General features: G+C 32.6%; 1 protein-coding gene across 1 annotated transcript; it reads right to left on the bottom strand.

The window, feature by feature from the left end:
* Nucleotides 1-172: 172 nt before the first annotated feature.
* On the bottom strand, nt 173-10,690 carry LOC123538540 (uncharacterized). Its single transcript, XM_053529422.1, has 2 exons — nt 10,431-10,690; nt 173-2,823 (listed from the first exon to the last, which is right to left on the bottom strand). The coding sequence occupies exons 1-2, from the start codon at nt 10,470-10,472 to the stop codon at nt 1,639-1,641; spliced, it is 1,227 nt and encodes a 408-aa protein (XP_053385397.1). The 5' UTR covers nt 10,473-10,690; the 3' UTR covers nt 173-1,638.
* Between the last annotated feature and the right edge of the window lie 6,486 nt (nt 10,691-17,176).

Here is a 17,176-nt window from a genome sequence, read left to right as displayed (position 1 = left end):
GGTCATACATCGTCGAAGAAAAGTCAACTGCGACACAATCAGTTGTAAAACTGGCGATTTCGGTAGTATTTTACCTCAGGATGAAAGCAAATTCATTTTTGATATGAGCTATCTACAGCTTATTTTCCCACTTCAGTTACGATAGGGTATCAAAACAGTGCATATACAAGTATAAGTTTTGTTGTCATCATTAAATCTCCAATTCATTTTATTGTTCATCTTATATCAGTCTTATCTATCACGTTTCATATTCGTCACCACTATATCGGCAACATACTAATTCATGAACCTTTACCCTGCTAATTATTTTTTAAATGGATTGGTCCATTATTCAATTTGGGCACTACCGCTTATTATTCAAAGGGGTGATTTACTCACTGAATAGCGAACAGTGCAGACCATAATCAGCCTGCGCGTCCTGATCTTCGTCTGCACTGGTCGCAAAGGCAAAACCACTTTCCGCTAGCAGGGTAACGGTTAAATTATCAATCACAATAAGTCGATCACAATCTGAACATCATCCTGTCAGTCGTTGATTTAAAATGATAATAACTTCATAACGTTTTTGCATTTACAATAACTTAACACTTGATAAGAGATAATAGGTCAAATTTACTGATTCGTCATTAGGCTGATAACTTAAAGCAATATATATATATAATATTTAATACCTCTCATCTTATTGGTTTACATAACTGACCGATCGGAACGACCTAAACAATACCTTATACCCATATTACGATTACCTTAGTGCTAGTATGTTCCCTGTTCATATTTTTGAATTGTTGGTCTCTTACCTTGTAAAGAAGTAAAACGGTTTTGATAGCGGCATGAAAAACAGAGTGAAACTAACGTTGTTCAGAAAACGGTTTATATTGTCAAAAGGTAATGTTGATGTAGTCCAGCTAGTGACATAATTATCACTTAATTTTATTTCATTCCGGACTGTCAGGAAATACAGGTTTAGTACAGGTTTAGATAAGAGTACATGCTTTATTGCATTCGCCATATGATAGAACGATCGATCTTTACTGGTATATTTTGTCTTTTTTATTCAACAAAACTGAGTGTGTCTGGAACTCAGGGATAAGGCATATTATAGTAAATGGCCTAAGCATAGCATCCCTGGAGTTCGAGTTACTTGGTCTTATTAAAGAATACTGTGATAAAATATCACATACTGAAGTGAAATTGATAAAACTAATGATAATTATACAGAGGCGGAGATGATCGGTTGATATGAGGGTATGGGGTGAGAGATTTGGATTAGTGTTACTAAGACACATGCAGCAGCAGCACACTGTAGTAGATATAAAAATGTTGGATGTTGAAGTAATCCCTGTAACTTTGACCTTTGACAAATATGCCACAAAAATGTACCAATACTTTCAGGTGAATATCTGAAACTAACGATAAGTCGTATAAGCATCTAGATAAGACCGACAGTTGTTAACTTTTGATATTTACAATTAAAATGTTATATCGATCGAACAATGTTATTACAGAAAGCTGCAAGAATAACAAGAAGTATATGATAAGTATATGATAACAACATCAACGATGTGATAATTTTAACTTTATATCTGATATTTTGTCCCCTCTATGGAAAATTACCCTTTTAAACGAAAATTAAATTGTTTAGAAGGTTACATTTAATTTTAGTATTCTTTGTGTTTCCGGTTGAAACATATATAGATTGTCAGAGACGCCTCTTAAATACGCCGCCGTGGATCCAAAGCCACTAGGTGTCAAAACAAGTGTGTCACACAGTGTGAGGATTAGTTGTTCAAAAAGTACTGAATAAAATCCTTCACAAGCTTCTTTAGTAAAAGGCCTTAACTTCCCTAGCCGATCAATATGAACAATTGTTCGATTTATATTAACAAATGATTTAAATCTGATCTCAGCATGTCTTTTTATATCGTCTGAATCAGAAGCAATGTAAATGGCATGTTTCCGGTCATCATCGTACCTATCCAAAAACTCAAATATCACAGTTTCATTTGGTTTTCTTGCACGTGTATTATCTGCCGGAATACTTGGATTTTTCCCAATTCGAATATGGCTACATACTAAATGCCTTCCTAGTATTCGATTATCATAGAATTGTACGGCATCCTTCAATATTCTTTGGTTTGGTTTAAACAGAGTGTGCAGCACTAAATGCATTGCTTCTGCATTTGTTACATTCATCAACCATTTCAGTCGTGTTTTAGCTTGTTTGTGTTGTCTTATTCCATTGATTGTATTTGCATTAAATCGTAAAATTACTACTCTTTTTGTCCAGTTTTTGTCAAAATTAAAACTTTTGATTTGATTGACGAATTTCTTTCTTGTATTTCCATATACATATTTAAAGTAACTGAAATTTTTCTTCGAGACAGTCTCCAGAAAAGCAGTACACATTGACCAATTGTAAATATTTGGCAGCAGAAAGCTCTTAAGCTTGCATGGACTTGTCATATCGACGATAAAAGTCCTATTTGTTAACAATGCCAGGAGAAAAGATGACACAATGCCCTTCTGACGGTCAGCCCAACCTCCACAATAGCTTGAGGAATCGCATTTGTAAACCAAAAAGCTCTGACTTTGACAGTGCTCTACACTTAGAGGTTTTAGAATCTCTACATTGTCCTCTGTCAACAAACGACCACCATTATAATCTATGTCATTTGTAAGATGTTGGTTCCAGACACTATGTTCAAATTGTTGTATGGCAGAATCTTGCTGTTTTCTAATGAAGTGATTTCCGTTTCCTGTTACACCTATGTCCAGTATGATAAACAGCAGAAATACCACGAACACGGACAAACCTGCCAATACCTGAATAAAGACAATTTGGTTTAATTAGAAAATCTTGTTTATAAAATGCAAATCTCATTACTTCCTGTGAAATATACTATACATTTTAAACTAACTGAATTTCATATGCTTGTCTAGGCTGAAAAGAATCTTTGACGTACAAAATACATTGTCAAAATATTTGCCTAAGGAAGGACTTACCATCTATATGCTACTGCTTTTAATGTCTTCAAGAGTTGTCTTTAATTCGGTATTTGTATCTTTATCTACACACTGATATGACCTCACATCTCATTTACTCGATAGTGAGAGATTAAAATGAATATAATGATATCGTCAATCAGTACAGAAAATGGAAGCACAGTTGCCTTTTTTGTTTATATAAAAGAAACAACTGCAACATTTTAATCACGACTGTAGTCACTAATATAAGTTTAATTCTTTCGTAAATTGATAACAAAAAATATTTTAAATTTTTCATAATTTCTTTCATTCATTTTAACTTTGTCCGTTGATAAAATATGTTTATGTTCTTTCATTAATTGGGTTTCAAATGCTTAATGCTGCATTTTTTTTTCTGTAATTAGATATCGTCATTTATTATAACCACTCTCAGGTCAGCTTCCTGGAAAAAAATAGTACTGGTATCATATGAGAAATCATGGTCGTGACCCAAAAGGGGCTCGAACCCACGAGCCCTGGACTGAGCGGCCGACAACTTATCCACGAGATCACCAATCAATACTTGACATACTTGGTAAAATAAAGAGCGTCCATAATGTGTTAACTAGAAATTCAAGACACTTGTCTTATGCAGTTTGCACAATTATTTGTTTCTCAGACCAAGTGTTTGCAGACAGTATTTAATATAAGAGTGGCATAGCGTTTCTAAGGAGGAAAGCACTCGGTTTTCTGTACTCGACACCTTTTACTTTATTAACATCTATTGAGTAACATGAAAATTACAAACCAAAATGATACATATATCTAGGGATTTTCCGAGTGTTTACAATACCAAAAAGCCACGAGGGTTGGCCAACCTGAATATTTGCATATCTAATTGCAAATAACCTTCTTGATATGTAAAGTAAATGTGTTTGTTTCGGGCTGCAATTACAATTAAATGTCATATCTAGTTACATCAAGTAATAATATAAACTTCCGGTTTTAATGTATGTTATCCCATTGCGTTTACTTATACATCATTGTGTAGTCATTTAGAACAAGTGTTAACTAAGAATGCTACAGTTGTCTGTGAAAAATACGTCAGGACAATTTAGATATGAACCATTTTGTGACATTGAACTTGACCTGAGAGATCAGGGTCATAAGCGCTAAACTCCTCAATAGTGTTAACATTTTATTATTATTTTTAAATCCCTTGATATATGGCTCAGAGAAGAAACAGACCATGTTAAAATTTTACTTCTAAGTGTGACCTTGACATTGGAGGTAGGGATTTTGATCTTACGCATGACACGTGGTCTAATTATGGGGACCATTTATGCCATGTTATTTTAAAAACCCTTAATGAATGGGAATGTTATGAACAGGACACGAAACAGACACTGTTAACCTCTGAGTGTGACTTTGACCTTGGAGCTAGGGGGTCAGGGTCATGAGCATGACACATTGTCACATTATGATAAACATTTATGCAAAGTCATTTCAAATTCCCTTTATTCATGGCCGAGATACAGTCCGGACAACAATTTACACGCACGGAAACAAACACACATACACACACGCACACAAACAAGAACGGACGGTGCGTTTTAATATGCCCACCTTCGGGACATAAAACATCTGAAAGGCGATGGTAAATTCCAGGAAGCACAGAGATCCCAATCACAGCCAGAGATCATTGCATCGGAATGTAGTCCTACAACAAAAAGAAACTGCAGCGGAAAAGTACAGCAGACGGGCTGCTTCAAAATTCAAAAAAGGGACATGCAAAAGTACATAATTTCGGTTAGGAGTTGATAATAGGCTAGGGTAAACGTTATATGCCATTCTTTTATTACATGTTGCATGTAATTTTATAAACAGTATATGGGGAGAAGAGGATATTAGAAATTGTCTTTTTAATCAATTCAGCTCTTTTGCTCAATGATTATTTCGTTTTTTTTTTTAACTTAAATATGTGACATATACAGTGGAGTTCGTGACTGTAGTGCCAATGCATTTACATGTATATGAAATGGCCATGAACATAATTTCGGGAACATTGTGTCAAATTATTTGTACAAGTGTTATTCCCCTTTGTGGACTTTACAATACTATAAATACGTATCACTTGTTTTCCTTTCACTTAAAAAAGATACTTGGTGTATATTATTACCATTAATTGGACATGCTGATATTGATGGGAGGTTAGTAAAAAATGTTTGGATAATGCCATTTTCTTAAAATTTAGAATATTATAATATAATTTGTACCGTGTGTACTCAATGCCTCCTACAGTTTCAATATGATTCAAATGAAACTTTGACAAAGTATACATCATTAACAGCGAACATGCGCATGTCATAGATTGTTCAATATCTGATTACTCCTTTTTCAGTTATATATCTTCTGGGATTTTATACCTTTCAACAGTGTCTGTACATCGTGACCCATGCAACTTCTCCCACGGTTAATGAAAATTGGAATAAATTTTCTTCATCAACATCGTGAACATACGTATATCAGTCCGGATTTGTTTCGAGTTAGCACAATATCTGGACTAAGTTGTGTCCTACCACCGAAAAATATATTTGATATTTCTTATGCAAAATAATCAGATATATTACACACTAATATTTCTACAGATCATTCATAAACATTTCATGGGTTGTTATTATTTGTTTGACTTTATATCCTGGTCTAAATCTTTTAGTTTAGGCTACATGTTCATTTGTGTAGTGTATTAAGTCCTTATTCTGTTTAAATGCTTTTCACGGACCTCACAGATGAGAAGATCAATTATTTCATCTATATTAACCGTAAATAGGTAGTGTCAATTTGATCTAAAACTCACTGATAGATACTAGGGCTGATTGGTGGTCTGAAAATTGATATAATTCTTGTGTGTGTTTGTTAAGGTAATTTGAAATATACGTTACTACACAAAATGAGTTTGAAGTTGCAGTTACAAAACATGTCAATACAAAGTGTGTATTGATATTTATTGCCATCTATAGGAGAAATCAACAAACATAAAAGTGGTTAAATAGTCAAGAAATGAACTTGTTTATTCAGAAAAGTAGAAAAACTTATAACATAAATTATGTTCATTGTATGAAAGAAACATGTTTCTGAAATGTTTTACAAAGCAACATAATCTTATAAAGGTAAATAATGTAAATAAGATGTGGAGGTTTCTTTAGAAATGCCCAAAAAGATAGGACTTGAAAGAGAGCTGTCTTCCCCCACATTTTCTACGGAATTACCGAAAACGGTGGAAGTGAGAGAGGCACCCATTACAACAAATACGTGTAGAATATCCATTAACTAAATCTCTTATATACAAATGGCGTAACAAACGCCATATACAGTGTTTATTCCTATGAAGAAGAAAATATAAAAGACTATAGTATATAATGTGTATCTTGCTATGTCACCATTGTAATGTAAACATATTATGCCTTACAAGTACGACGCAAAACATATACATGTATAAAATTATGCAAAAGTAAAAGTATTGTCATAAAACAGGAAGTATATTTAACAAAGTGACTAGGGAATAAAGCGCAATAAATAGACATACTTATTGCACGTAAACCTAATTATTAAAACTTGACCGATTCAATGAAATATATTGATATGTTTACACCTAAATGTAAAATTAATGCAAGGGCTAATTTACTGAATAAATGTTTGCCATGAAACAAATGATGTATTATTTTGGAGACAGTTACTCGTAAGCAATTTAAAAGTTTGTCCTCATGAATTATCCAATTACCGGCCCAAGCAAGTAAATGGTACCTACTAAATGTCACGACTGTACATACAAATGCATGTAATAATTTGAAAATGTTGATGATTTAAAGTATGTACAAAACATTCCAGGAAATGGTTTCTTGTAAGACCTATCACTAAGAGGTCTGCAAAAAATACATGTATAAATTCAGCTACTAGCCCAAGCAAGAGCTAATATGTTCCGTTACAAGATAACAAACCAAATCCATTATCGAACTTGATATCAACCTGCTATAATCTTTTTTTGTGCTACCAATTATATTGACTTTAAATGATTGTAGCAAAGTTATGTAGCATTTGTAATGTCGTGTACATTATATGAAATAAAAAAGAAAATTTTATTCAACACAGTATTTACATTATTTACATATATGAAGGTGCTAATAAAAATGCTTGTATTATTTATATATAAAGATACTAATAAAAGTAATGTTAGCAATTTGAGATTAGTTAACGTATAAAGAGAAAGAAAACCAATGATTCAAATGAAACTTCGTATACATCATCAACAGCGGATATGCACTTATCGTTGAAGATTCCATTTCTGATAAGTTTTGTCTCGAGTTATATCCCTATTTGGAAATATTATTTCAACAGTATATATTCATTGTTTACCCATTCAACTCCTCCTACAGTTAATGAACGCATTTGCTATACATATACTTCATCAACATCAGGTAAATATGCACATAGGAGTCCAGAGTTCATTTCGAGTTACATGTAGCACATTATCTGGACTAAATTATCCTACTAGCGAAGAATATATCAAATAAAGTTTGATATTTTTATTGTAGAATAACCAGATGTATCACGCACTAATATTCCAATAATTCATTGAAAAACATTTCATAAATTGTTTCTTTTTACTTAATACGAAATTCCTGGCTGAAAGTTTGAGTATAGGATATAATTAGCCTCATATGTGTAGTATATTAAATCATTGCTCTAATTAAATGATTTGCACGGACTTCACGCATGAAAAGATCACATAGTTCATTTTGATTTACAGTAAGTAGGTAGCTTCAATTTGAAGTAAAGCTCACTAATTTGACCTAGTGACTGACTTGTGGTCTGAAAATTGATAGAATCCTGTCTCTGTTACAGTGATGCCAAATATGATTAGGTAATTTTACATATCTGTAACTACACAAAATGAGTTTGAATTCCAAAAATGTTACAGCGAATGAGTATCTGATAGCAAACGGTGAAAGTTTTATCATTTCTGTAATTCGAAAAAGATCGCATGTTGTTTTTAATTTCCAATTCAACTCTTATCAAAACACCGTATTACTATCCAACAGGGAACGGCTTTAAACTGTTATTATAAATTGTTGCATATGTTTTCTTCTTAAGGTATTGGACCTCTAATAGTAATGTTTTAAAAATGATATTTGCTTGGTATATTCTTAAAGTTGACCATGTTTCACACTGTGTTGCAAATTTTAAACAACTTCCACCGTGCCGTTTTTGCATAATATATGGTATTTCCTCACGCTCAGGAAGAGACAAAATTCAATGTGATGGCCACTATCTAAAACGCTTGCAGAGAATTCAATACAACATTAATTTTGATAAAAGAAACATCAAACTATTGTTAAACAATTATAAAACACAGAATAAAACTTTAAAAATCATTTTTGTCTAGGGTGCTTCAAGTAAACAGATTTAATGAGACAGAATTCTAACTCCAACATTGAAAAATTAAGGTCGAATCCGGTGGGTCTGTTTTGAATTTTGCTCACTTCATTCAAAACTAACCTTGGGGCAATAGTAAAACCTACCTGCATTTCTTCCATAACATGTAGTCTAACGAATGAAGGCAAAATAGAGAACTTTTACCGCACGTAACTCAGTATTTTTAAAGATGTCTAACTCTACCCTTCCTGATTCAGAAGTAAATTCACATTAAACAGCAAAAAATCGCTTATAAAATGAAAAATTTCCACTTTCGTACAATTCATCCATAATTAGTCTTGAAAGAAGTAAAAACTTACTAGAAAAAAAAGAAAACATGGAGAAAAAATATTTGGTCCCAGTGGGGTTTGAACCTACGCCCTCCTGAAAATTGCAGTCAAAGTAGGTTTATGGTAGGAATTAAATACTCTTCAAAAAGGAGATACTCTATTACGGGTCCAATACCTTAAGGTTAAAACTCAAAATTACATCAGTTTAGAATGGATATAAATGCAACTGTACGGCAATATTTTCAAGCTAAATTGTATAACAACACTCGGGTTACATGTTGGAAGATGCACAATGAAAAGGTAATGCTGATGCGTTCTATATGTTATATAAACCCAATGCGAACTGACGACAAATAACATCTCCTATTACAAGGATAGTTTGCATATTTCAAAGAAATTTTACAGCTATGGCATTTTTCATTTTAAAACAAACCCTATGACATATAAATGTTTGAATAAGGTTGAGGAGGTATATAAATAAACAAAATTCATCGAAGGATTTCAAGAAGAATAGTGTAGAACTTGTCTTCGAAAGAATTCCATTACGTAAAACTTGTTGATGGAGCTTTTTTTTTTTCTCGCTAGTAATATAATATTTTAACTTAATTAAGTAATGAACACCATATAAAAATTCGAATCTCCTAAGGTTCTTTCGATTTCTTACAAGACATTTTATTCGTGGAAAACGCATGCAGTTTTGTCATATTCTATCCATATTGTATCGAAATTGATCTTGATGTTTCATTTTTATTTTCATTTTTCATTTTTAACCATTACCATTTACGGTCTTTACATGTAATAAATATTATTGATAATATGAGCCTTAAGGCATTTGATTTTCGTACATTATTCATTTTCTAAAAATCACTGAAACATAGAAAGCTATATAACATCAAAAAATAATTTTCTATAAAATATATTATATATGCTTTGTAGGCTGAATTTTGATAATTAAAACATGAATTGTATGAATATAATTTCGTATGTGATTACCCAATAGGCTAAACAAATTACATGAACACTATGTACACCATCTACGTCCTGTAATCTATAAATCAAATATCAGGGCAAGCAGCTGTTTATAGACAACTCTATAGATACTTTCATGTTATATTATACGATTTTGAACATGTGTCTATTATCTAATAATTAAATTATAACCGTTGCTATGAATTTACAACATGGATATATGCATGAATACAAAATTTAACACTTAAATCTTGTAATATGATTCTGAACTTGTAGGCTGTTTGCATAAACGCAACAGTTTGATCCTTATTATTAAGCAAATGAGACAAAGAACGAGCTGTTGTCACTTTCCCTTGATGCTCAGTGTTTAAGTTAGATAGCAGAAACATTGCGAAAGCCTGGTGGTACTACATGTCAGCAACACTTCATAAAACTATTACATGTACCAAAGGTGACACTAGGAACGAAATGATGTTCTTCAATAACATTGGTGCAGATATGTGCTATAGTATTTAAAACATGAAAACCATAAATCTTAAACATATTTTTCAAACAATAGTTATAATTCGAATACGTACGTCCATGTATTTAAAGTTTAGCCTTGAATAATTTTTAGAATAGATATCAACATATAAATAAATAAGAATATAAGGTAAATCGTACCTATAAAATGCCAAGAACGATAATTAGTTTCTGGAACTTAAAGAAAATCAAATGCAACAATGAAATACAAACCAACAGGACCCGTTTTTGCACCGATATATCACATCCAGCCATTGGTGTTCAAATTTATCTACGAAATTCAATCACACGTTTTACTCCGTTTGATACATGCACATTATCAAAATCATAAGTCTCTACTTTATGTACATGATATATTCAACTTAAATATATTGGAAATAAACACTGAATTAAAACAACAAATAACACACAGTTTTCTTTCTTCTGTTAAACTAACATGCACGTAAGTAAAAATTGATCAATTTGGAAAGGAGGAAGTTACACGGCTCTACTAAAAGGTAATATTATTTAATAAGTAAGAGGTGTTTATACTTTAAAGGTGGTTGATAACATTTAAGTAACATTTTATGACATTTATGCTTTTCTTTTATTCTGTAACAGATTATTTAACGAACCGAAACCCATTACATAGAGTTAGATCCCTGTTAGAAATGTATATTTTTATTGTTTTTATAAGATTGCGTAATTGTCTCCTTTCCACTTTTAATTTGGAAATAACTTAAACGCCGAGTATTTCATTCGATTTTAATATAATTTCTTGTTGTTTTTTTTCTATTTCCATTTAATAGACCTCGGGATACTTCAACAATCTGAAAGCAAATTTTAAAACTGTATTGTGGCATCGGAATTAATTTATTTCCAGTCTATCTTTGTTGCGCAACCATGTTAGGCAAATGGAAGTAATAATAATTCTACAATATTTCTGATATGTTTCGGCTTAATGTGTATTTACTGCTGCAAATACAAATCTTTGACAATTGTAATAAATAGTTTTTATATTTATATCATTCTCTAGGCTAAGTATGCTTAATGGCTTCATACCTATGCTAAAACTTTTCTTTTTAAAAAATACCCTCAGTAAACATGTAACGTGCATAAAACACTCAGTGAACAGAAATTAGTGTAAATGATCAGATGCTAATGTCCTGCCCAAATACACTACCTTACCAAAATCAAATTTACAACAATTGAGAAGAGCACGAGCATTACATGTAAGCCACTGGCCTTAATTATTAAGTCAGGTCCATTTTAGTATGAGTTCAAAATTCTATAACCTTTCTTGGTTCTTTGTTTATAGAATCGTTATTTATATAATCTGAACGCAGATCACCATCTTTGAAGACATATGCATGCAACTTAAATACAGGCGGGCCGATAGACTGGTTAAAGTATGGCTTAAGATGTATTTGTTTGGTCTTCCTTTAATAAAGTACGAAACAACATCCTTGCTTGAAACATCACATTTGTATGACACAACTATTGTAATTTAATTTTTAAAGACACTAAACATGTACATAATAAAACTGATAAACTTAGTTTACGCCGTTTCTTCCACATTTTGAAAAAAAAAGCGATAATCGCGGATATTTCTTATTTAAGTTTTCAGGGAATAGCTTGCTTTGAAGCCTTTGCGAATGTCACTTTAAAAGAAATAGGCCAATGTAGTCAAATTCTACTGTAGTATGTTTAGGACATGCATTTATTTTTTTTTAAGATTAAATTATCTCGTGTCACGACATCTTATCTCGTGCGCGCGATATCTTATTTCGAGCGCACGACATCTTATCTCGAGCGCACGACATTTAAATAGTAAAATATACGTCTGCCACCGTTTTTGCTTTTGTTTCGTTTACACGGCTTTGCAAGGTAGTAATTTAAATACATAAACTACTAAAAAACAGCAAAACTTCAGTGAGTACGCAATACATTTAAGTCCTTGACAAGAAAAGATTTATAACATATAGGTTATAGAGAAAAGATGTTTATTTTTGTAATTGTGAAGAAAGCACGAAACTTTGCATATTCTTAATTTGAAGTATGCTGAATCAAAATAAGGAGACACGCGGTTTGCTAACCTTAATCAGCTTAAAATGAGGCCCCAAAAAGGGACCTATGTTTTATTCATTTTAATCATATACTTTTGAAAGCAATTTCTTAAAAGGTTAATAATTGTTGAGACAATATTTATTCAGTTACATTTGATACGCATTTGATATATAAGACACAGACAAATGACATAGATGAGGCACTAAATGGGGAAAACGTTTTAAAAAATCTCATTTACAGGATGACTTTATATTTTAGTATGTATATCATATCCCTTAAGTAAACAAAACTAATTGTAGTATTTAATGATATGAAATCATTATTTAAACATTCCTTACATTTTGAGGTTCATTAAGGGTATTTCATAAAACAAGTTTACATATACGTATACACGGTAATTCATATAATAGTCTGCATTCCTGTTCCGTGCAATTTTCATTCTCACATCGATTTGACAGTACTAATGCTCTACATGGGGAGATTGACTTTTCTACGGTTTAAACCAACGACCAACGTTTTGAGCTGGCAAAAACTTTAACATTAGATTGCGTCTCCCATTAAACCCCTCCATAGAGCCCTAGGTTTATGTTTCTAATCTTACACAAGAATGCAAAAAGTTACATATAAAAATTTGCTATCATAGATGAATATATTTATAATACAGCGGATTAGCTTCTTGGGGCTTCCCCTTGAAAATGTTGAAAAATGTTTGGCAAGAGATGCGTTCTCTTGCTATATTCCAGCATATTTGTACTACATATTACAACGATAATCATTTAAATTCATAGTTTATGAATGCCTTTTGGCAGGGATCGTGACAATGTTTAAAATTGCACAATCAGGTAAGAAATCTGGAACGTGGGTAGTGACGGGGGATGTGGGTTTACAACTTCACATGTTGATAATAAATATTGATGGAAATAAAAATGGAAAAAAAGTTGCTTTTGTTGGCGTGTGGGGGTGCGAGGTGAAGGGGGTGGGGGTAAGTGCACAACTTTGCATGTTGATAAATATTTATGGAAAGTTTAACATTAAGAAAATGGAATAAATGTGGGGTGGTGGTATGGGGAGGGGGATTGTGTGTAACTAGGGGGTGATCAGATGTGGGTACACAACTACACGTGTTGATAATAAATGATCATGGAAAAAGATGAAAGAAGTTTAATGAAATTCTACCAACTGGTTAGTTTGTTATGTACAAATATGTGGATTTTTAAACAATTAGAGGGCAATAACTCTGAAGTTTCTAAAGAAATCCTGAGGAAAATATGTGTGCACTGCCACAATATGGTGATCTAAATTCAGTTTAAATTCAGTTTAAGTTTCATAGTTCTAGGTCAAATATGTCACAAGTTATGAAGCAGAAATTGCCATACTTATAGTACCCTATATAGTTAACACTAGAAACTACAAAGTACCATAACTCTTGTATTACTTGGGCAATCTGACTGAAACTTTACAGGCCATGTTTCCTTATAATGATAAACATGCAGATGAAGTTTTATTAAAATATTTTAAACCACTTCCTAGATATGGCTCCGGACGGACGGACGACGACAAAACTATATCCCTCCGCCTTCGGCGGGGAATATTAAATTGAATTATGCCAGACATAGAATGTTAAAAAATCAGAGTTATGTGAATTGCTCTATACAACAGCCCAGGACACAACTTTAAATCAACAGTAGCAGTAGATATATAGTTATGTTTCAATATATTTTTGTCACTGAAACACTGTCATTCTATGATATATTTTGTTGTGCAACTGGGCATCTGTTTGGGTAACTGCATCTAAACCCTTACCTAATTACAACTGCTACACTTGTGAACAAATCTCGTATTCGAACCGTGTGCAAAGCTGTTATTATCAATATTTATTTATTTATCTATTGGTTTATTTAATATCCTAATATCCTTTCATTGCATAGGCAAAAATCACACATTAAGGATATACTAGTTTTTTGTTGTTATCTTGTTTGAAATATTCGCCAATGTTTAATTTAATGCATGACTTCTGCATCCGCATTTTGACAGGTTTTTGATAAATGCATCTACCCACACATCGCAAATAGTTCAAGGTTTCTCACGCGAAATGTAACTTTTTTCTAGTTAAGGTAAACAACATCTAATATTGACAACCACAAATTAAAACTGCGTAAATTGTTATATGGTATTTCGATATCCAGATTTGGATATAGACTGATAAATTTACCTGTATTGCAACCATTAAAATATCTTCAATATCACGCTAAGAGTGACATTTTTTCATGCAAAATTTGGAGTCTTCTTCACAAACAGGAATATCTTTGCCATTATTTTGATCCATATCTTATTCGCTATAAGTATGCTGGCTTCGCCAAAATATCAAAGAATTTCCCCGGTTCTCCTTAATTCATGCATGCAATTTAACAACTTTTCTGACAATGTGCAAAATGATATTTTCAGTCGAACCACGATTTGTTGCTATTCTAACATGCAGTCAGTGTTATTAATTATATTCGTTTAATTTTGAAGATGGGGTGACTAATTATGTGCACTGATCTACTAAATGATGTGATAAACATGTACTTGTGTGAAGTTTAAATAACATATGAAAATGCGGGTCCCTAACTATCTACTTGTCCGTATGTTTTTACTGATGACCTAAATACACACAAAGGGCGTTAATATACATAGATAAGATGTCGTAAGCTCGAGATAAGATCTCGTGTGCAGGAGATAAGATTTCGTGCGCACGAGATAAGATGTCGTGTGCACGAGATAATATGACATGCGCTCGAGATAAGATGTCGTGCGCTCGAGATAAGATGTCGTGCGCACGAGAAAAGATATCATGTGCTTGAGAAAAGATGTCGTGCGCTTGAGATAAGATATCGTGCGCAAAGATAAAATGTCGTGCGCACGAGATAAGATGTCTTGCGCACGAGATAAGATGTCGTGCGCTCGAGATGAGATGTCGTGCGCACGAGATAATTTAATCTTTAAAAAATAAGTGCATGTCCTAGACATACCACTGTATATAATATATGATGTAACAGCTTTTATTAAAAGTTTTCACACCACACTAACATGTCACTAGATAAAACGTTAACGATTTTTGTTCCAAAGTGTCGAAACAACTAAAAATAATTTTAGTAGTCAGACACGTTTTAGTCACGTTTTACTAGAAGCATTACTAGTTAAATATTTTTGTTTTATGTTCTGTTTTACATAAAGTGTTCTTTATGTATCATATTTTTAGAAATTCTTTCCTGTGGTGTTGGTCTCAAACTAAAAAGATAATTTTTACTTTGAATATCTGAATTATCAAAGGCCTTATAATCTTAACACTGACATCAAGAAAAAAATTGAGAGTTGTCAAACTGTCAATATTAATACTTGATAGTATATTTGAATTGAACAAAGAACATTATGACAATGGAACTGCAAATATATACGTGATGACAAGAAATATGTTATGAGTATATGATTATAACATCGAAGGCGTAATAACCTGATATCTGATAAAGGCAAGATGTCAGAAGCAATGTAAATGACATATTTTCGGACATCGTCGTACCTTTCCAAAAAGTCAAATATCATAGTCTCATTTGAATATTCCCTACTAAATGTTTTGTCCGCTGGAATGCTTGGATTTTTTCCAATTCGAATATGGCTACACGCTAAATGCCCCCATAGTATTCGATTATCAAAGAATTGTACAGCATCCTTCAAAATTCATTGGTTTGGTTTAAACAGAGTATGCAGTACTAAATGTATTGCTTCTTCATTTGTAATATTCAACAACCATATCAGTCGTGTTTCAGCTTGTTTATGCTGTCTTATCCCACCGACTGCAAAGGCGTTAAATCGTAAAAAATTAACTTTTGTTGTCCATTTTCTGTCAAAATTAAAATAATTAATTTGATTCAGGAATTTCTTTGTATTTCCAGAAACATAATTAATATTACTGAATTTTTTCTTTGGAACAGTCTTCAGAAAAGGGGTACACATTGACAAATTGTTAATATTTGTCAGTAGAAACTTCTTTAGCTCGCAGGAAGGGACTTGTCAGCCGAACCTCCACATAAACTTGAGGAACCACATTTGTATCCAGAAACGTTTGAGATTCGACAGTATTCTACACATAGAGGTTTTATATTTTAAAGATTGTCCTCTATCAACGAACGACCATCTTTATAACCAGTGTCATTTCTAAAATGTTCGTTCCAGACACGATTTTTAAATTGTTGTGTGGCAGATTTTTCCTGTCCTCTAATGAAGTTATTTCCTTAGCCGATTTAAAATATATCCAGTATGTCATATTGGAGAAGTACCTCGAACACGAGCAAACATTCCGATACCTGTATAAAAATAAATGTGTTTAATTACAGAATGTTGTCTTTAAAATTCAAATCTGATTACATCCTATGAAAAGACAATTCTTTAGTTAGACGTACAAAACATAGTCAAACTATATGCTTAAAAAAAGATTTACCATTTATAACTTACTGCTCCTAACGTTTTGACTTTGCTGGAGGTTTTGTATCTTCGTCAGAAGAATTTATATATGCATGGTATGGGAGATGTCAGAAAAACTGAAGCTCAGTAGGGAAATATCCAAATGGTTTTTGAAAGCGAATGATTGGAAATGTGGATTTCTGAGCTTGTGCTGCTAACTTATCCTGTGCAGAACTCCAAGATAATCTGGGTGTGATCAATAATTCTATATACTTATATACAGGAGTATTATTAACTGGCATCCCTCTGAAATACCATTTTTTATAATTTCAAAGTGTGCCACCGTTACGGAAGACAATAATTCCCGTCTTATCAAGATGTACCTACATACCAGTATTTTGGCAAAATATATACACATAGTTTAGCTGTTGTTGCAGTTTAACCGCCGTTACAGCACAATTTGCTACATCGTC

The sequence above is a fragment of the Mercenaria mercenaria genome, chromosome 18 (assembly GCF_021730395.1).
Source record: "Mercenaria mercenaria strain notata chromosome 18, MADL_Memer_1, whole genome shotgun sequence".
Taxonomy (NCBI): domain Eukaryota; kingdom Metazoa; phylum Mollusca; class Bivalvia; order Venerida; family Veneridae; genus Mercenaria; species Mercenaria mercenaria.
The sequence above is the reverse complement of the archived record's forward strand: the minus strand, read 5'-3'. Positions and strand labels throughout refer to the sequence as shown.